General features: G+C 32.0%; 2 protein-coding genes across 3 annotated transcripts in view; both read right to left on the bottom strand.

Annotated features, from left to right (window-relative positions):
- The window catches only part of LOC140431148 (uncharacterized), a 5867-nt gene extending 150 nt beyond the window's left edge, over positions 1-5717 (bottom strand). Inside the window, exon 1 of the mRNA XM_072519062.1 lies at positions 4655-5717. Coding sequence (XP_072375163.1) covers positions 4655-5717 — 1063 coding nt within the window. The remainder of the gene's footprint in view (positions 1-4654) is intronic.
- A 5318-nt stretch (positions 5718-11035) lies between these two features.
- Positions 11036-22295, bottom strand: LOC140431153 (uncharacterized). 2 transcript variants are annotated; one of them, XM_072519066.1, is made up of 6 exons: positions 22052-22295; positions 14696-15122; positions 14210-14638; positions 12785-13021; positions 12400-12718; positions 11036-12339 (listed from the first exon to the last, which is right to left on the bottom strand). In XM_072519066.1, the coding sequence occupies exons 2-6, from the start codon at positions 15111-15113 to the stop codon at positions 11460-11462; spliced, it is 2283 nt and encodes a 760-aa protein (XP_072375167.1). In that variant the 5' UTR covers positions 15114-15122; positions 22052-22295; the 3' UTR covers positions 11036-11459. The 2 variants fall into 2 exon arrangements, with proteins under 2 accessions (XP_072375167.1, XP_072375166.1); XM_072519065.1 differs by lacking the exon at positions 22052-22295 and having other exon boundaries at positions 14696-15952.
- Between the last annotated feature and the right edge of the window lie 489 nt (positions 22296-22784).

Below are 22784 nucleotides of genomic sequence, written 5' to 3'. Positions count from 1 at the left end.
TTGGTCAGTACTCCTTATATCCTCTTTAAAAAAAAAACCACTTTAAATGTATTTCCCTCCCCTAATATATCAAAATTATATAAGTTTTATTTACCCAGACCTGATTTAAGAAAAAAAACCAAAAACCTACTATTTATATTGATATATTAAGGTATACATATCCAAAAAGATGGTTGACTTACCTGAAAAATATTTTTAAAAATATAACCTGTATTTAATTTTAAAAAACTCTTTGTTAGCAACCATGTCTTAACAGCACAGTCTGTAAAAATACCAAAGAATATATACTTCGACTGTTCGACTTCATCTAATTTACAAAGAATATAGACGCTTTATATTCTTTGTAATTTACTTCTCCGTTGCACGTGAACCGCGTCATCACAGACCACTAATAACCGCATGGGCGCGTTCAGCAGACGGAACAGCTACCACTCCGCTACTTCCGAATCCATCGGTTAGCGCTGGACCAAATGTCATAAGTCAAAACCTGCTGGATTCCGCTACCGCTACCTTATCTGTCAATGTCAAATAATTTGTCATTCTAAAAATTAAATATTTTTGTTCTTTGTTTACGTTTGTCAGTAGATTGCCAATTTAGCTTGACTTTTAAATATTATTTAACTTTACGTCACATTCATATAATAGGAATATAGAAAGGAATGACATAATTAGAGTATTAGTGGAAGAACTTGCGGACGAGGAAAATAATATCCAGCTAATTGGAAATGTTGTGGATCAGTTGACACAAAATGAAGAATTAGAGCTAAATAATGTTGAGAGCTCAAGTGCCTCCTAATCAAAATTTTTATGAGGAAACCATTCACCAATAATATATGGGAGATCTTTTTGTAAAGCATTTTCGCATGAGTAGGGAATGTGATGAAGTAGGTTTTGGTAAAGATTATTTAGTTCTTTGAAAACTACATATAAATATTTTAGGTAATTACTCAGCAACTAGGAAATTTAGGAGTTATACCCATTTCAATTCAATACCCTACAAGTCCTTTAGATAAAAAGTGGAACATCTATTAATGTGGCGAAAAGACAAATAGAATGATGATACTTGTATATATTTTGGTTCATTAATATTTATGTTATATTTACAAACTTTTCTTATTTGGCTTATAAACACACTTTCCTCTGTAAAATAATTAATTTTAATAAAACAAAAGCTACTAAAAATATATCATTTTATTTACAACATTTTACAAGTTTTATTTACAGTGCTATAAATGTAGTTAATACAATAAACTGATTTGGAAGAAGAATATATGAATAGTATGATTACAAAAAAAAAATAACATATAGAGTCACAAAATAAGATAACAAATCAATTCAGAAAAAGTCACAAGGTATAATGGTATTAAGTTATCTAATGCATGCAGATAATGTAACACTAAACACAATACAAAAGCTGAAGTCCAAAGTATTACAAAGTTGGATCAGAATTATCACTTTTGAAGGGGAAAACTGATAGATTAAAAATTTGGAGCTTCTTTGAAGAGTTAGCCAATAGAAGAGTTCTGGGAGTAAAGCTGTTATAAGAGTAATTGAATCTATGAAAAGAATATAAAAAGTCTGCACATACCTAGTTGCAATATTGGAGAATAATAAACAAATATTTTGGAGAGGAGTTTGAAGCAGGTGCACAGGCTGTTGATAATTTTAAATAGAACTATTAAGTCTCTTTGATTTCTATATACCTCAAGAGAAGTTCAGTATACATTCTAATGCAACATATTCACAGTATACATGCATCCATACAATGGCATGACAGAAAATTGGACAGTCTTAAGTTTCAGTTTAGATGCAATGTAATAGGGGGACAAAACTGTAGACCAGTAAATGAAAAGGGATCTAACCATGGAGAAGGAGATCAAATAGCAGAGATGTAAGAAAAATCTTAGATGGTTCTCTTCACAAATCCAAGTAGCTTCATAGATTTCTGTATTGTTGTGGAAATGTGTGATTTATAGTTAGAGTCAAGGTTCACACCTAGATCCTTGGTTTCAAAAGTAGAATATATGGTTAAATTGGTTGTAGTTAAATGGTTAAATTGTAGTATGGTTTACTATATTCGAATATTATTGGGGGATGAGGAAGGTGCAAATGAAAACTATGACATTTTGACGCATCCAAATACCATTTTGTGTGCTCCACTTAGAGGCGATCAATATCCTTTTGCAGACTTCGGCCTGGCATTTGTTTATTTTAAAGCATTTTAAATCGTCAGTAAATATATAGTAAATTTTCACTTACTTGGAAACAACATATTAGATAGTTGACAATTAGATTAAACATTACACACAATTATCATCTAAATAAGGAAAGCTATATAGTGCCTGAAAGAAAGACTTTGATATGTAAGTAATAAAACCATCAACGAATTGAAACAATAATTACATCTATAGGCATGATAACAACAGAACTAAAAAACCAGAAACAGAGAGGAATAACACCAGCTTTCAGAACAAACAATTACTTAAGCAAATATAATAAGCACCAGAGCCAACATAAAAAAACATTTATACAGTGGGGTATAACAAACTTAATCAAAAACCCAACATACAATATTACATCTGTTAAACCCGTAGAACCTTAAACAAATGTATACCAGAACACAAAAGAGCTTTCAACAACAAAAAACAGAGTCTACATGCACACTTCACCTTTTATATCATAATAATTCGTTTAGTGAACAATTTCAAATCCTTAAATTAAGAAATTTATGAACCCTCACACTGCACCATAGTGAAAAAAAAGGACCCTTCTGGCTGTATATCTTTTTAACTCTATATACACACAAAATTAAAATCTAAGTATATATCTACACATTTCTTTAAAAAAAAACCTTAATTTGTGTTAGTTAGAGGTGAGAATCACTATATGATTCATGCAGCCTTGTTGACTGATATAGTATATTACAGCAGTGTGCATCACATGCCGATTCACACAAAAACAAGTCCATATGACTCATGCGACCGTGTTTATCAATGTAATATCGTTTATTACAATTATATGTCCATTTCCACAATATAGGCCATTTTACAGAAAAATACAATTTTGCTCTAAATGAATATTATTTATTTCCAACTGTTAGCCCGTAGGTGTTTGTTGATTTCACTGTGTACTCTGTGCAATTCTTTATACTGTGAAAATGAGTTAAAAAAAAACAAGAGAAACTAAATAGTGTAATGAAAACAATATTTTTTTAATATATAAAGTTTTTGTTAATTTCTTATTAAAATAACAATGTATTTAAATAATAGTTTTCGTTAAAAAATAAATATATAATAGTTGACTTAAGTAGTTTTTATCAGTAACCCACTTTTCAGGCTGTGAGAATCAAACATTGGTTCACATATTTCAGAGGCCAAATATAGTTTCTGTTGCTTACAGCCGACTATGTTTAAACTGCATTAATGATACTTTGATATGAGAGACCACAATTGCTTCTCAGAGCTTTCATAATTTGTGATGTGTGAGCGTTACAAATGCGTGTGTATTCGATATTTGATTCTCGCGGCTTGTCAATTGAGAAAGACAAAATGCTGAAATAGCTGTAGTGGGAAGAAATTATAATAAAAGTTATAGAGATGTAGAAAACAAAAGTTTTCAGAGTTTTCTTTTTAGATAACATTAACTATAAGTAATGATCAATTTCGACGTAAACATTTTTAATAGCTAATATATGAAGTGAAAAGAAAGTGAACAAAACATGAAGGAATGGAACCAAACAGTCATTAAATTGTAAAGATAAATAATGGATCACCTTTTTGTTATTAGGAAACAGCTGGAAAGGAATTAGAAATCCAATCAAGAAATACCTCTAAACAAGTTAAATAAATTCAATGGATATGTCCATATAATAAAGTAATATATGGCTGGAAGCACAAACGTATGGTTTGTGGCTGGAAGTAAAAACGTAAAAACAAAACAAACAAACACCTAACCCTCAATTTTCTTCTTCTTCTTCTTATTCTTTTTTTGGGCTATGTTCTAGACAATTTACCCAGTTTACTTCGAGGGTAGACACTTTTTGTCTTGCTTCAGCAATCAGTGTCTACCTACACTTATATTCTTCCTTTGTTTGTTTTAGGTTATTCTACATGTATACTTGTGCTGGTTTTTTTTTTCTTCACAGGCTAAAATATTAGTAATACAACACAACAAAGGTATAAACTTTTCTCGCTCGGGGGTAGCGTCCAAGCTTTGCACACACCAGAAATGCTACCAACGGATAAGGTAGAAGCACCCAGGACTGAAAGAAGGAATATCATAGTTTATAATTTAATATTAAAGGTAGAAATAAAGTTGCATAAGGTGCTTATTGTATTTTCATTAATATTTGTGAGAATTGTACAAATATTTATGGGGGTGGGAAGTTTAGTTTTAGCTAATTCGGCATACAAGTCAAAGTGTGGGTTTTGATTTAAGTGACATTCTAATAAAATATGGTTTAAGCCTCCCACTTGGCCACATTCGCAATAAGGATCATCTTTGACTCCAATTCTAAATAGATGAAGAGGGGATGAGCAATGGCCCGTTCTCATACGGATGATTGTAGTTAAATGTCTCCTATTGATATATGCGAATTTATTGAACCATGGTAGTGTGTGGATTCGTTTATTAATTTTGGCATAGAATGAATTACTTGTGCCATATCCTTCGTACCATTCAGCTGCCCAATTAGACCAAATCTCTCTTTTCAAGTAGGGTGTAAAATTTGAAAACTCTAGCTTGATATTCATGGGAATATTCAGGGAACGACCTATATTGGCAAGTTGGTCGGCCTTGTAGTTTCCAGTGATACCAGTGTGTCCTGGGATCCATGCTAGTAAGATTTTGATATTATTGTTCCTTGCTAGGATAATTCCTGTTTTCGTTAAATACGATATATGTTCTGTGTCTTTAGAAAACCCTGTTTTTTTAATTTTTTGTAGTGCACTTTTGGAGTCAGAAAAGATAATGGCTTCTGTGATATTTTGTTCCCGTATAATTTGGACTGCATGATTGATCGCAGTAACCTCTGCTGTACATATTTGGGTATGATTGGGTAGTTTAGATGAAAATGAATAGTTTATATCTGGGGAAAAAACACCAAATCCCGCATTTCCTATTGTGTCCGTTGAGCCATCTGTAAAGAATTTTTTGTATGAATGGAATTTTTTGACTAAGTTCACAAAATTCATAAGATTGAATTCATTTTTTGTAATATTTTCATTCAGAATTCCTAATGGTTGAAGTTGTAGTTCCAAGTCATATTCATGGCAAGGAAGAAGTTTACTGGAATATAGGTTCTGCAAATAAGGTTGGATTTTTCTGATAGTTGCTATCAATATGGGTTTTTCCTTATTTCTCCAGTATTTATTGTCCATATTACAAAGTGCTTCTAATTCAATGATTGATTGAATGACAGGGTTGTTTTTAATGCTTAGGTTTTTTAGCAAAAATTTTGTGGTGAGCCATTCTCTTCTGTATTTTAATGGCAGTTCTCCAGACTCTGATAACAAGGCTTGGATTGGAGTTGACTTCATGCATCCTGTGATAATCCGAATACTTTGGTAGTGCATCTGATCTAGTTTCTTCAATATATATTTAGGGCACGTAGATAGGAATTGACCCCCATAGTTTAAATGACTTAGGATAAGTGCTTCATGGATCAGTTTTAATATTTTTGGGTCACTGCCCCACCATGTTCCACACAAGGCACGCATTACATTCAGTGCTTTACCTATTTTGACTTCCAGCTGGTTAATGTGTGCCTTTCATTTAAGGTTCTTCTGTAAAACCATTCCTAGGTATTTAATTTTATCTACCCACTCTATATGTTGACTCTTATAACTGATATTTCCAGGCATTATTTTGGTATTACCCCTTGTAAACAAGATAGCTTTAGATTTGCCCACAGAGATGTTCAAATTATGATTGTCCAGCCAGGCCTCAAGATTGACTAAATATTTGTTTAATTTTGATATCATATTTTTAACATTCACTCCCTTGACTAGAATTACAAAATCGTCAGCATACTGTATGACTTTAGCATTTTTGGGGAACACTTTGTGTATTGAGTAGGTATATATGTTAAATAGCATTGGACTTAATGTTGATCCTTGTGTGAGTCCAGTGCTAGTGGTATTTGGGCCATGTACTAACCCAGAGTTATCTTTGACAAACAGTTCTCTGCATCTTAAAAAGTCATATATGAGGTTAGCTAAATCATGTGGTATATCCAAATGTATTAATGTAGAGTACAGTTTGTCAATATTAACATTATCATATGCTGAATGGATATCCAAGAATATTCCTATTGTACATTCATTATTACTAAATGATTTTTGGATTTCAGATGTCAAAAAGGATAGACATTCTAAACATCCTTTACTCCTTCTAAAACCTAGCTGCAATGGTCTGAGGATTCCCTTATTTTCTATACGCCATTCCAACCTATTTTTGATCATTGATTCTAAAACTTTACCTACACAAGAGGTGAGGGCAATGGGTCTATAGTTAGTTGCAGTGAGTTTATCTTTCATAGGTTTTAGGATTGGAATTATTAATGACTGTTTCCATTCAATCGGAATGGTCCCTGTATTTAAGCATTTGTTAAAAATTTGTAATAATAGTAATGATCCTGAATGAGGTAGATTTCTAATCATAGAGTATGAAATTAAGTCAAGTCCCGTAGCAGATTCCTTTTTAGAATTGATTATGAATTTGTATTCATTAAAGGTAAAAGGGGAACTTGTATTGCTAGTTTGTATACTTTGTTGATATAACTGTATACTGGGAGGAGCCAAGGAATTCAGTATCTCTTGTGCCATATTAGGATCAGGAAGGGAGTTAATTGGGCTATTACCATATCCAGCTATTTTCCTAACTTTATCCCATATTGTCTTGATTGGCGAGTTTCTATTAAGGCCTTCTGCAAATTTCCTAAAATTATTCTTTCTTTTTTCTTTAAGGAATCTTCTAGCTATAGCACATTTGTTTTTTACTATTAAATAATTTTGTAAGTTGGGTGTTGATTGGAATTGCTTTGTTGCCTTAATTCTGTCTTTAATGACTTCAGCGCAAGATTCGTCCCACCATGGGATATGATACTGTTTATTAACATTTGATTTGTACAATGGGATGGACAACTGTGCAGCTTCATTTATTAGATCTGCAAATGATCGGTAGTTCTCCCCTGGAAATGATGTAAATGATGACTCTAATACTGAGGTATATTGGTTCCAATTAGCTTTTTTGAAGTTTCTGTTATTTCTTGGTGGCATGTGGATGGTAATGTTTTGGACACCAATTTTGCACATTGTGGGTAGGTGATCACTAAATCCTAGGTCAGGAATTATTTGCCATGATGATCTGGTAGCAATATTCTTAGATGTTATTGTTAGATCCACAGCTGATGATCTTTTTGGAGGTGGTGCTATTCTGGTATATGAACCATCATTTAAAAAAACTAGTTCCAGCTCATCTAACGTTTGGAAGATGTTTCTCCCATTGGAATTATTACAAGGGCTACCCCAAGCCTCATGCTTGGCGTTCAGGTCTCCCATTATTATTACTGGTTTGTTGATTTCCTGGATCAGTTTTATCCATTTTTGTTTAGATATGGTATTTGCATTAGGGACATAGGCATTAAGTAGGTTAATTTGAAATTTAGGTAGGAAGATTGCTTGCAGTTGAGAGTTGTTATTAAATTTATTACATACAGATATTTCATAAAATTCTACTTCATTCCTTATAAGGATGGCTATACCACCATATGAATCATCTCTATCATCTCTAATTACTTGATAGCCCTTGCATCTGATTATATGGTTAATATTTAACCATGTTTCATTTAGCAATAATATGTCAGGATTGTATTCTTTGATAATTATTTTTAAGTTATCCACATTAGCATTATATGATCTCATATTCCATTGTATTATAGTCAAAGGAGTGAAAGCTTTATTTGTTATTTTTATTTTGGGCTTAGTATTCTGAAGCATCGGATACTGTCCCATCTTCCATTAACTCATAGGTTATGTTATTTGTTGAGCTGCTTTTAATGGACCGTGGAAGTGATGACGTAGATTTTATTGACATCTGTCAGTTTCACTTTCCAAACAAACCTTGTTTAGTGTGGATAATTTGTATTTTTCGTTATTTTTTCATTTTTTTTACAGAATCTTTCCGCTTTTTGCAATATCTAAGTATTCTAATAGTTACTACAACAAGTTTACAATGTTGTGTAAATAATAAAGCATGTTGTTTTATAAAAATAGCAATAAAATGCATGTATCAATAAAGTAAGGTTAGAATGTCTTTAATTTAAACTTTTAAACTATATTTCATAGAAATAGAACACTGAATTATAATGGTATTATCGTAAAAAACACTATACTTAAAAGAAAAAGCAGCAGAGGAAGCAAAATGTTAACTTTATAGAAATTAAAAAGTCTTGAGATTGGACATTCCAACTTTTGTTTGGAAAGGTATTGACAGTTGTGACGTCACACTTCCACTGTCTATTGTTTTATATTGTGATACATTAGATGAGTTAGGGTATAAGTTTCTTAGCAAGTTGTTTACAAAAGATTGTACCATCTCTTTATGTTGTGGTGGTAGTAATGACATTGCATGGGAGATTCCATGTTCAGTTTCCTTATTTGCACTGTAACCTTTTGATGTTGATGGCATTGATTGAGAATTTGTTGCCCAGTTTAATCTTCCCTCCGGATTAATTAATTGAGCACTATGTTGTTTTTTGTCATATTCTGTCATGTTTGGTTTCCTTCTTTTGGTGGGTTGAGATTTGACGATTTGGTTATATTTTGGTATACTTGTGTCATTCTTTATGGCTTCTATTCTTCTTTCTGTGATATCTATTATATTATTAGGCTTGGATTCTGTATGCAAGACAGGAAAATTCTCTTCGTTCAAAGAGTATTCCCTGTTTTCATTTTTTGGTATTTGCATGTTTGCTTCATAATATGAGATGTTAGAGAAAGACATTAGGGCTTTTATTTCTTTTTGCCGTTGGAATTCTTTACATTTTTTATCTTTAGAGATATGATCATGATTTTTACAGTGTATGCAGTATGTTTCACAATTCGAGGCTTCCCCGTGTTGGTTTTTCCCACAGTTCTGGCACTTTGGGTTCCCTCTGCATTGATTATTACTGTGACCATATAACAGGCAGTTTCCACACATTAGGACTGGGCTGACATATGGAATAACCTTCATGGGTAATCCATACACCAGCACCTCCCTGGGCAGTGCTTTTCCTGTAAATGTTACGCATATGGTGGTTATTGGTAGATAGTTTTGTTCTTTTCCCTCTTCGATAATTCTCCTATTTAGTCTTTTTATGTCAATTACTTTACAGGATACTAATTTTGTTTCGATTGCATTTTTAATTTCTACTTCAGATATTTCTTTACATATGTTCCTTATTATACCCTTACATGTGACATTGTGATTTGGGATAAAGACATCATATTGTAAACTTTCCCATCTCTTAATTATCATTCACAAATAGATTTGCCGATTTAAAATCTTTAAAAACAACACCTAACCGGTTTTTCCCTTTACGGTTAAATTTAATAATTTGCTGTAGGTTTAGGTTAAATATTGTTTTAGCAATACTTAAGATGTGAAAATTCCCTATATTTTTGTCTTTTCCCTGTACATATACTTCGAAAGAGACTACATTAAAACACACAACCCCAAGTGTGGCGTGATTGGTTGGTGGGTGGGTCCCAATTTAAAAATTGGCGGGTTTCATGTTTATTAAAATGACAATTGAGATATTGGCACAGTATATCGCTAAAGTTTTTATTATACTGTGGTATTGGTACAAAGCGGATGATATTCACATTTTAGGATTAAGCTGGCTATTTCAGTTTTATTAGAAATCTAATTATCTTTCTTTTGAGATTATTTAGTTAAAATTAAATTCTGACTTGTTTATTTTATTTTGATATGCTAGTGATGCTTTTTTTATTAGGTATATAGATATTGTTTATATTAGGTAATTTTTTATTAAGATTTAGAGGTTCCTCTTATTATTTTTATTTCTAGATCATTCATTAACATTATTATTTTCGTTAGCTTTCTCTATGTAGGATCGGCTTCTCTAATTATTTTCCTCTCTGTTCTTTTCTCTTCCAGGGACTAAGTACCTCTCCGCTTTTTGTATGAGATTATGGTTTTTCAGAAACATGCAATTGCTGTTCATCCCCTTTTTTTACTGCCCTACATTCAGTACCATACATCATAGCTGGTCTTAAGGCACTCCTATACAACTTACCTTTTAGTTTTCTTGGTACCTTTTTTATCACACATCAACTAATTTACCTCTTTCCTTTACCTTTAATTGAAATATAGATAAAACGGTAATACCGATCCTAAAAGCCGAAAATCATCTTTTGGGAGTTCTTGTCTATCCAAGCCAACTACTCTATCTGGACTTGAAATATCATCTTTAAAAGAATATTCTAAATATTTTGTTTATATCCAACTTAATTTTAATTCTTTTTCTTCAAGGCCCTGTCTTCACTACTCTAGTCTTTTTTACTAATACCAAGAAGGTTCAGTTGTTATCTAATCCAGCACAAATGAGAATAAATATGGGCTTAACACGAAACCCTGATGAAGCCCTATTTTCACACAAAATTTGCCAGTTTCACCTGCAATCGTTCTAACACTAGTTGTTACTTGCTCATACATCACTCACATATTCAACCGGCACTCCTTTCCTACTTAATCTCTGCCACAGCAGGTTTCTGATAACTTCATCATGTGCTTTCTGAAGATTAATAATACTATGTGCAAGTCTATCTCTTTCACTCTAAATTTTTACATTAGCTGTCTTGTAATAAAAATTGCTGTTGTAGACCTGCCTTGCATAAATCTAAATTGACATTTATCCATTTTCATTTTTGAGAACCTTACACTAAATTCTATTAGATTTCACCAAAAATAAAGCAGAGGTTTACTGGAAATAACTATTGCAAACCAAATAAAACACTAAATAGCTGTTTAAAATGTCTTTATTCTTTATTAAAAATCTGGGAAATCAAAGGAGGGGGGGGGGCCGTTATTGGTGCAATGGCGAAGGAAAACCCCTCTAAACCTCGCCTAGGGCCCAGTACATCCCGATTTAAAAATAAAATTCTAATATAAAAGTGTATAAATAACATCATTGCCTATTTTAATGTACAAATTTTACCTTTAAAATTCAGACCTAACCATAAGTTTGCCTACATATAATCTTATAAAAAATTACACTATATTACTAATCAAGTAAAATGTATAATAATGTTAAATTGACTAACTTTCTTGTAAATAGAACTTTATATATTGTTATAGAATTAACATTTCTTGTTATAGAACTATAATAAAAATTCAATACAGATACAAAACAAAAAATACTTGTGAGCTAAAAAATTGTTTAACGAATTTAATGTTTACTCAGTTCCTTTTTTTTTGGAAGGAAAATATTCCTGTTTCTCCATTTTTCGCTTCATTGTAACATTCTTTGCCTCTTCCTGAAATTCTTTCTTCACTTTCACTTTGCGCTTTGTTCCTTGAATGTCCCTCACAATTTTGTCATGTAATCTTGCAAAACTTTCATCATCTAAGTCTTCCATTAAATTTACCAAGTTTTCTATTTGAAGACTTTGTTTGGTTTTTTCCTGGATGACATTTGTCTGTTCTACCTTCCCTCTGACAAACTCATTAATTTCCTCCTGATGCCTTGATTTGATAATTGAAGTTACTGCAAAACACCTTGCAGCATCATCTAAAACAGAGTTAGTTCCCTCGCGCTCCTCATGCATTCTTACCAAGTGCACATGCTTACACAAGGTATTCCTCACCACATATTCGGCACACTCACACTGGTAGCGATGAATACAAATTTTACATACTCTACAATACAATGTCTTACATTCATTTTCACATACTTGCCTTATATTTACATTATATATTTTATTAGGATCTCTAAATGACTTTACCTGAAATTGACCATATACCTTCACATTTCTCTTAACCTCTACTTTGTTTTTCATCATTTCTGCCATTTTGTGTGCTTTTGCTATAACCCTATCTTGATAATTGTTCGCATTTGGTCTTTCAATGTTTATAATCCTCTTCCACATTTTGATGTCCACTAGATCGTCTATTGTGTCCAATAACTTTTCGATTGATACTGCAGCATTTGTTCTAAGGTGGTTGGTCTTCAGTAGGTTGTTGAAAGATTCTATCGCCATGTTTGTATTGATTCCTGAATTTCTTCTGTAGCAATGGGCCCACATTTTGATTCTCTCTTCATTCTGAAAGTAATACCTACAAAAAAAAATATACTTAAGGATGACTTAAAATGTATGATTTCATATATTTATTTACCTTGCCAGATAATTAAAAAAATCTCTCTCATTTGCCTCTTGTAATTTGATTATATATTTGTTGCACAACTCCATAAATCGATCTTCATCCGTTTCATTAATAATTCTTTTCATCTCAGTTTTCATCTGTTTCTTCAAAATTGGATCCTGTATTTTCTTCTTCCCTTGAATATTCCAGTTTCTCACAACATGCCAGGTACATAAAAGCCTTTTTGGTTGGTTGCCCATAATCTTCGCCCATGCATTATAATATTTTGAATCATCATCACTCATAAAATGTTCCGCATGAATTTCAGTCTGTATTCTATTCTTGAGGGCACCTAAAAGTTTTTGAAAATTATTTTTACTTACCAGTTATAAATTGTCATTACTCATATAATACATACCTAAAAAAACCTCTTGAACTACTTGGTCCAATCTGTTTGATAGTAAGAACGCAACTGGAAATCCTGTATTCCTGTCATCTTTAATAAGCACCACTGTTAAATCCATTCCCCTCTTGTTTGTGCCGTGTGTACCATCCATACAAATTATGCTAGGGAATTCTCTTAATTTATCTTCCATTACAGAATTCATAAATCCTAAGGCAAAATCTTCTTTTTTAAGTACATCATGTTGTTCTCCTAATAAAAATAAAACACCAAATTTATAGTTTACCCAAAATTTATAGTTTAGAGATAATTAAAGATAAATTAATAGTAAGAGACTGAAATTTTATTGTATATTTTAATAGGTAATCATTAGTCCTATTTTTTGAGTTCAGTTGAGTTCTTATTTAAAAAAGATAACTTAAAGCAGCAATGTGGGGAGAGATAAGTAGAAGCAGAAGATACTCAAGAAGGTAGATAGAGTAAATTCATGAGAAACGATAATCAATAAGTATGCAGACAACTAGCTTTTGCAAATGATGTTAACATAATAGTAAGAACAAAGTATAAAATATTAAAGAGGAACTTAATCAGATAGAACAAACTGCATGGACAAGTAAACTGAAAACCAATTGAGCTAATATAAAATACATGTAGCTGCAAAACAGCAGGTAATCAGTGATTACAACACTTAACTATAGGATAGTATAGCACTCAAGTGTAAAAAACTTTATATAGGATAACTAGTTATAAGATAAGAGTTACCATGGCTTAATTAAACAACAAAGGTCAGGTAATAATACAAGAAAAAACTAAGTGCCAATTATATAAAACCTTAATAAGATAAGTTATTCACATATGTATCTGAAACATGCACACTTACTAAAAGTGAAGAAAGCCAATAGGGTAATTCTGAAAGACAAATCTTGAGCCACATATATAAACCAGTAACAGAAAATTGTATGCGAATAAGATATACATTTTAACTATAAAGGGAATACCAGGATCTGGATATCATAATATTCATACAAATAGGACAACTTCAGTATAAGAAAAGTGTAGAACTAATGAAATAAGATGTAATCCCTTTCAAAATAAACAAATAACTCCAGTTGGAAATAAAACAAAAGGAAGATTAGATATAAGGAACAAATAAAGCAAGACATGAAAATTTTAAAAATCAAAAACTGGAAAAGCAAAGTGTGAAATAGATCAGAATGAAGAAGTATTCTTAAACAGACTAAGACCCAAAAAGGGTTGTCTAGTAAAATAAAAAACTAGTAAATTTGCCCCATAAATCAGCACCTCCATTACAAAATTAGCTTTCATGTAAAAAACCAATAACTACAATCTTAGGAGATATATTATTTAAAAATGTATATTGAATAAATGAATTGAATTAATTATAATTGTGGTAGGCATAAAAAAATGATTGGTCTTTACCTTCCTTCTTGAATAAAAAAGCGTAATTCTTGTTGTTAACATTCCATTCCTGAACCTTTAAAGCCGTTGCTACCATATCATTTTGATCTCGTTTCTTATATGTATTATACTTCCTGGACAAATTTGAGAGATCTTGACTTGTTAATAAGGCAAGTCTTTCTAGTTTTGGTGTTTCCAATTTTCTTGAATCTTCTAAAATTCTGCTAGATGGCACCCCAGATGTTAACTTCTCTACAATCATTTTTTCTTCTGCTTTTGACAGATGCATGGTTCTTAATTCCTCTTTATGTCCAGCATGTGTTTTCCAATAACTGACTGAAACTTGTCCTTGATCTCTCAGTTTGCAAATCAGCCTGGAGGGACACACTCCTTTAATTTTAATTGATCCACCAGATTTCTCTGTCCTAATTTTATAGTTGGGCTTATATCCTAAATATAGATTAGTATAAGTTTTAATTACTTGAAGTAACAAAGTACTGGACCTACCATTCAAGTTACTTCTGTTACAATCATAGTATAATATCTTATACTCCTTTTTATAAACTGCTCTTTGTTTAACATAACTTGTCTCAAATTTCTGCATGTCTTTCCATGTCTCATATTCTTGTAAACTAGAAAATTCAAAAGTTATTAATTCAATACTCACCTGGTGGTTTTCCTTTAGATGTTTTCGTAAGTTCTCGTGGCTTTTTAAATTAGTTTCTTGTTCACATAAAGGACAAATAATGTGATTTATTTTCTTATTCGACACATCTGTTTTATGTATACTTTTGATATGATGATTTCGTAATTCCACATTTTTAAATATTTTGCTGCAAAGATGGCAGGCTCCTGAGTTAATTTCATAGTTTGTTGAAGTAGATGGAATAGGACTTGTTGAAGTAGATGGATAGACAGAATCCATAATTGCTTTCTAAAACAAAGTCTTAGGTAATTAAATATGGTGTTCTAACGAACAGATTTTTAAAACAATTTAACAGATTTTTAAAAATAAATGAGAAAAATTTAAATTAAAATTTTTTGTGTGTTTGCTTATTGGCAAATTGGTATAAAACCGCCTAATCAAAGATGTTTAAGCGCCAAACCACAACGCCAAACAGAGAGATAGGGCGCGTTCAGCAGGCGGAGCTGCTCCACAACTGTTGAGTAAATGTCTGCAAAATGAAACCGCTACCGCTCCGCTACTTCCGGAGCGGCCTGTCAAATTTGGTAGCGTAAAAATGTATCGCTACCTCCATCCAACATGTTGAGAGAAATGTCATTCATGACATTTCTGTACTAAAATTGAGGGTTAGGTGTTTGTTTGTTTTGTTTTTACGTTTTTACTTCCAGCCATATATTACTTTATTATATGGACATATCCATTGAATTTATTTAACTTGTTTAGAGGTATTTCTTGATTGGATTTCTAATTCCTTTCCAGCTGTTTCCTAATAACAAAAAGGTGATCCATTATTTATCTTTACAATTTAATGACTGTTTGGTTCCATTCCTTCATGTTTTGTTCATACTTTCTTTTCACTTCATATATTAGCTATTAAAAATGTTTACGTCGAAATTGATCATTACTTATAGTTAATGTTATCTAAAAAGAAAACTCTGAAAACTTTTGTTTTCTACATCTCTATAACTTTTATTATAATTTCTTCCCACTACAGCTATTTCAGCATTTTGTCTTTCTCAATTGACAAACAAATGTCTGCTTTACACTTTATAGTCTCTGAACAAATAAAGGAGGGGAAAGCTGTAGGTATGTCTCAAATTGGTCATTCAGAATTATATCTGTATATTTTAATACATCTCACTGCCATGAGAAGCATAATGTGATACACGGGTAATACGATTTTACAGCCGCGAGAATCAAATATCGAATACACACGCATTTGTAATGCTCACACATCACAAATTATGAAAGCTCTGAGAAGCAATTGTGGTCTCTCATATCAAAGTATCATTAATGCAGTTTAAACGTAGATGGCTGTAAGCAACAGAAACTATATTTGGCCTCTGAAATATGTGAACCAATGTTTGATTCTCACAGCCTGAAAAGTGGGTTACTGATAAAAACTACTTAAGTCAACTATTATATATTTATTTTTTAACGAAAACTATTATTTAAATACATTGTTATTTTAATAAGAAATTAACAAAAACTTTATATATTAAAAAAATATTGTTTTCATTACACTATTTAGTTTCTCTTGTTTTTTTTTTAACTCATTTTCACAGTATAAAGAATTGCACAGAGTACACAGTGAAATCAACAAACACCTACGGGCTAACAGTTGGAAATAAATAATATTCATTTAGAGCAAAATTGTATTTTTCTGTAAAATGGCCTATATTGTGGAAATGGACATATAATTGTAATAAACGATATTACATTGATAAAAACGGTCGCATGAATCATATGGACTTGTTTTTGTGTGAATCGGCATGTGATGCACACTGCTGTAATATACGATATCAGTCAACAAGGCTGCGTGAATCATATAGTGATTCTCACCTCTAACTAACACAAATTAAGGTTTTTTTTAAAGAAATGTGTAGATATATACTTAGATTTTAATTTTGTGTGTATATAGAGTTAAAAAGATATACAGCCAGAAGGGTCCTTTTTTTTTCACTATGGTGCAGTGTGAGGGTTCATAAATTTCTTAATATAAGGATTTGAAATTGTTCACTAAATGAATTATTATGATATAAAAGGTGAAGTGTGCATGTAGACTCTGTTTTTTGTTGTTGAAAGCTCTTTTGTGTTCTGGTATACATTTGTTTAAGGTTCTACCAGTTTAACAGATGTAATATTGTATGTTGGGTTTTTGATTAAGTTTGTTATACCCCACTGTATAAATGTTTTTTTATGTTGGCTCTGGTGCTTATTATATTTGCTTAAGTAATTGTTTGTTCTGAAAGCTGGTGTTATTCCTCTCTGTTTCTGGTTTTTTAGTTCTGTTGTTATCATGCCTATAGATGTAATTATTGTTTCAATTCGTTGATGGTTTTATTACTTACATATCAAAGTCTTTTTTTCAGGCACTATATAGCTTTCCTTATTTAGATGATAATTGTGTGTAATGTTTAATCTAATTGTCAACTATCTAATATGTTGTTTCCAAGTAAGTGAAAATTTACTATATATTTACTGACGATTTAAAATGCTTTAAAATAAACAAATGCCAGGCCTAAGTCTGCAAAAGGATATTGATCGCCTCTAAGTGGAGCACACAAAATGGTATTTGGATGCGTCAAAATGTCATAGTTTTCATTTGCACCTTCCTCATCCCCCAATAATATTCGAATATAGTAAACACAATTTAACCATATATTCTACTTTTGAAACCAAGGATCTAGGTGTGAACCTTGACTCTAACTATAAATCACACATTTCCACAACAATACAGAAATCTATGAAGCTACTTGGATTTGTGAAGAGAACCATCAAAGATTTTTCTTACATCTCTGCTATTTGATCTCCTTCTCCATGGTTAGATCCCTTTTCATTTACTGGTCTACAGTTTTGTCCCCCTATTACATTGCATCTAAACTGAAACTTAAGACTGTCCAATTTTCTGTCATGCCATTGTATGGATGCGTGTATACTGTGAATATGTTGCATTAGAATGTATACTGAACTTCTCTTGAGGTATATAGAAATCAGAGACTTAATAGTTCTATTTAAAATTATCAACAGCCTGTGCACCTGCTTCAAACTTCTCTCCAAAATATTTGTTTATTATTCTCCAATATTGCAACTAGGTATGTGCAGACTTTTTATATTCTTTTCATAGATTCAATTGCTCTTATAACAGCTTTACTCCCAGAACTCTTCTATTAGCTAACTCTTCAAAGAAGCTCCAAATTTTTAATCTATCAGTTTTCCCCTTCAAAAGTGATAATTCTGATCCAACTTTGTAATACTTTCGACTTCAGCTTTTGTATTGTGTTTAGTGTTACATTATCTGCATGCATTAGATAACTTAATACCATTATACCTTGTGACTTTTTCTGAATTGATTTGTTATCTTATTTTGTGACTGTATATGTTATTTTTTTTTGTAATCATACTATTCATATATTCTTCTTCCAAATCAGTTTATTGTATTAACTACATTTATAGCACTGTAAATAAAACTTGTAAAATGTTGTAAATAAAATGATATATTTTTAGTAGCTTTTGTTTTATTAAAATTAATTATTTTACAGAGGAAAGTGTGTTTATAAGCCAAATAAGAAAAGTTTGTAAATATAACATAAATATTAATGAACCAAAATATATACAAGTATCATCATTCTATTTGCCTTTTCGCCACATTAACCCATTAACGCCTACGGGTCCCATATGGGGACACAAAACCGCCCTCTATTTATGTGCGTGTACTAACTGACAAATTTAATTTGAAAGCCACTGACTGAGAACTAATCGTTCAAAATGCTCATCGGATGCACCTGACAAGATCAGTTGCTTGTTGTACTCGCGAGTGAGAGGTTGTGCTATTTTTTATTGGACAGATTATTTTCGACGACGAAAATATGGACATCCCGTTACGGTAAGTTAAATTATGTAGATCTTATTTATTTTATTGTATATCTAGGTGATCGATTTTATTTAAAAAACGTATTTTCGCAATACTGTTTGTTGATTTTCTAAATATATGGTTCTAGTTTTTTATAATTTCCTCGTAAACGTCACTGTCACCATATGGGACCAGTAGGCGTACTACGGACAATATGTATTAACCTATAGTTTTATACGATAATTTTAGTTTCAGAGGAATAACTCTTCAAGAAGCGTTAGATATCGCCTACACTAATCTGATAACGAAGTCACTGATATATACATACAGCCACCTGACTGTCAGGATCTGACCGATGAGGATTCAGGGGATGAAGATGAGGGTGGAACTGTTGAAAATTTGAGTAGTCGTCAACTGTTAGCTCCAGCTGAAGTTGTATTGTCAAATGGTACGAGAGTGGAGGACACATCTGAAGATTTAGCAAATGAGCAATTACATACTGTGGTACAAAGTGACGCTAAAGCAAATTCAGTACTGATGGTATTCCATGGTATTCTTTATGTGAGGTGGATGGACAATAATGTGGTAACAGAGGCCAGTACGTGTTTTGGGGTTACTTCAGTGAAATCTGTAGAGAGATTTTCAAGGAAAGATAAAAGAAACGTACCCATACCACGTCCGGATGTAATTTCCAAATACAATAAAAACATGGGAGGCACCGATCTGATGGATGCAAATGTATCTTGGTATGTAAAGTCTATTGATTATAATAATATAATAACATACATTGTTTCAGTTATCGTATTGGTGTAAGATCAAAAATGTGGTACTGGTCGATATTCACATATCTTATTGATGTATCTATACAAAATGCTTGGATTCTCTTCCGCAAAAGTGGCAGAAATATCAGCCAGTTGGAGTTTAGGCGAAGTATTGCTCAGGTAATGTTATATATTACTACATATTTACGTAGTCTTACATGTTACTGTGATTTTTAGACATATTTGGCAAATTACAAAACGACAGCTAAAGGTCCAGGTCGAATGCCTAAAGCTGCTGGAAGTAACAGCCGTGTTGGAGACGATGTCAGATTTGATGGGTTAAACCATTACGTAGTAGTAGTGCCAGAAGGAAAAAGAAGAAGATGTGCCGGGTTCAATCATATAAACAAAGGAAGTACAATGTGTATCAAGTGCGATGTTGGTTTATGTTTAGAATGTTTTATGAAATTTCACACAAACACTTAATTCAGATAATATTTTGTGTATATACTGAAACGCCTACAGGGCCCATATGGTGACAGCATGTTTTTTGTATATTTTGAAATAAAAATTTATTTTTTTCCAAACGTAGGTTAATTTTACACCTTTCTTTATGAAAGTCCAAATAAAAAAATCGTAAATTCAAAAAATTTTTTTTCTCGGCGTTAATGGGTTAATAGATGTTCCACTTTTTATCTAAAGGAATTGTAGGGTATTGAATTGAAATGGGTATAACTCCTAAATTTCCTAGTTGCTGAGTAATTACCTAAAATATTTATATGTAGTTTTCAAAGAACTAATAATCTTTACTAAAACCTACTTCATCACATTCCCTACTCATGCGAAAATGCTTTACAAAAAGATCTCCCATATATTATTGGTGAATGGTTCCCTCATAAAAATTTTGATTAGGAGGCACTTGAGCTCTCTCAACATTATTTAGCTCTAATTCTTCATTTTGTGTCAACTGATCCACAACATTTCCAATTAGCTGGATATTATTTTCCTCGTCCGCAAGTTCTTCCACTAATACTCTAATTATGTCATTCCTTTCTATATTCCTATTATATGAATGTGACGTAAAGTTAAATAATATTTAAAAGTCAAGCTAAATTGGTAATCTACTGACAAACGTAAACAAAGAACAAAAATATTTAATTTTTAAAATGACAAATTATTTGACATTGACAGATAAGGTAGCGGTAGCGGAATCCAGCAGGTTTTGACTTATGACATTTGGTCCAGCGCTAACCGATGGATTCGGAAGTAGCGGAGCGGTAGCTGCTCCGTCTGCTGAACGCGCCCATACATAACCTGCCTGCGACAAACAGTTGTCATTTTAATAAACATGAAACCCGCCAATTTTTAAATTGGGACCCACCCACCAACCAATCACGCCAAACTTGGATTGTTTATAATGTGTTATAATGTAGTCTCTTCGAGAGGACCGGAATCATATATATTATAATATTGGTTATTAATTTTTTTTCCACTTAAATCAGGCGGGGGGTCAGGAGGTTTATCAGGATCGAGGTTAGTGTTAGTGGTCTCCATTTTCGGCTGGAGGAACCGTGCCGTGTATTTTATTACTATTAAGTATGTACAGTTCATCCCAAACCCTTCTTTTAGTGCGTCACAGTTTATCGAATTCTCTCTAACGCATTAAGCTAGAAGTGACAGAAAAAAACGTGAGTCTCTGATTATTATACATAGACCTTAGAAAATTATATATCGTTCACGGGTATTTGCATATTAAAGCGAATTCTACTTACGGATATATAATTGGTTGGAGTTTAGAATACGCTAAATATATATCCAATCAATGATGCGCATAAATATAATTTGACGCAGATGGTCTCGATAGTGACAGTACTTTGACAATGTCAACCGATAAAATGATAATTGTCATTCCAGGATAGTATTTTCAGACATTTTACAGTGAAAATTTAATTTTGTATTTATTGTCATAAAAATATTTTAAATATGCCGAGATATACCTAGAATGAACAAAGACTAATATTAAAATTATTAAATTATTTTCAATTAGAAAAAGAGGCTGGAACAACTTTATTACCAGTTCCTGCCGTTCGTGAAGTAAGTTTTAAATTATTCTAAAAAATATTCATATTAGTAGTTTAAATACTATACATTTTAGCCATGGTGTTTGTAATAAATAATAATAAATACATAAATAAATCTTAGCTAATTAAGCACTTTCCTTGGAATGTATAGAAAGGAATTATGACAAACTGCCGTTCCAATATAATGCACAAAAAAAATTTTTTACAGGAAGAGACCTCTAATATGCAAATTAAAAAAAAATTGAATTCTTAAAATTTTTACTCTACATTTTCAAAAAATAACCTTTTCACATTTAGCCGATTACGATCCTTCAACTGTCAGATTTAACTAAAATGTCATGCAATAATTCTCGACATTCTTAAAATCCTATATGACGTCAAAATTAGTGACGCACTGAAAGAAGGGTTTGGGACAGACTGTATGCGGTAGGATCGGGTTACAAACAAAGGATTATTAGTAATAGCCTTATTATCTATAAATACCTTGAGTTTTTCTGCAATAGATGTTATCACAACAACGTTTGAGCACAGAAAACCGGTTATTAACCCTCAATTTTAGTACAGAAATGTCATGAATGACATTTCTCTCAACATGTTGGATGGAGGTAGCGATACATTTTTACGCTACCAAATTTGACAGGCCGCTCCGGAAGTAGCGTATCGGTAGCGGTTTGATTTTGCAGACTTTTACTCAACAGTTGTGGAGCAGCTCCGTCTGCTGAACGCGCCCTATGATAACCGCGTCATAGCCCGTGATACTATGCCGTGAGGTTACCAACACGAAATATTTAGGCGGTAGGTGTGTTCCTTTTTAGAATCACTTTGCCGAGTACACTGATATTACAGCCACTAGATATATTTTATTATATACGCGTAGAAATAATATTTAAAGATTTCTACTAATGTTAACTTAAAGAAATACACAATAATATGTTTCATTTAATTTGTATAAATGCATTATAAAGCGTTTTTATGAAGAACATTATTTATTCGGAACACACTGTAACTGTAATCGAAGGAAGGTGATAGTTTGGCATTAATTGGTAACACTTATTTGACAGTTGCGGTGTTGACTAATGTTAATAAGTAATAAAAAAAGTGTTGTTTTTCTTTAAGTATTCCATTTTACATCTTTATACGACGCATACAAGCGGCTTAAATTGTTTTCAACAAGATTATTTTTTAACTCTTGTTTTGTATCTATTTATTTATATTA

This window comes from Diabrotica undecimpunctata, unplaced genomic scaffold, assembly GCF_040954645.1.
Source record: "Diabrotica undecimpunctata isolate CICGRU unplaced genomic scaffold, icDiaUnde3 ctg00000573.1, whole genome shotgun sequence".
Lineage (NCBI taxonomy): Eukaryota > Metazoa > Arthropoda > Insecta > Coleoptera > Chrysomelidae > Diabrotica > Diabrotica undecimpunctata.
The sequence above is the reverse complement of the archived record's forward strand: the minus strand, read 5'-3'. Positions and strand labels throughout refer to the sequence as shown.

Coding starts and splice junctions, on each gene's coding strand:
- LOC140431153 (XM_072519066.1), bottom strand. CDS start 15,113: ATGGATTCTGTCTATCCATCTACTTCAACAAGTCCTATTCCATCTACT. Junction 13,022..14,209: donor TTTTTTATTCAAGAAGGAAG/GTAAAGACCAAT, acceptor TATTTTTATTAG/GAGAACAACATGATGTACTT. Junction 12,340..12,399: donor TTTTTTAATTATCTGGCAAG/GTAAATAAATAT, acceptor TTTTTTTTGTAG/GTATTACTTTCAGAATGAAG.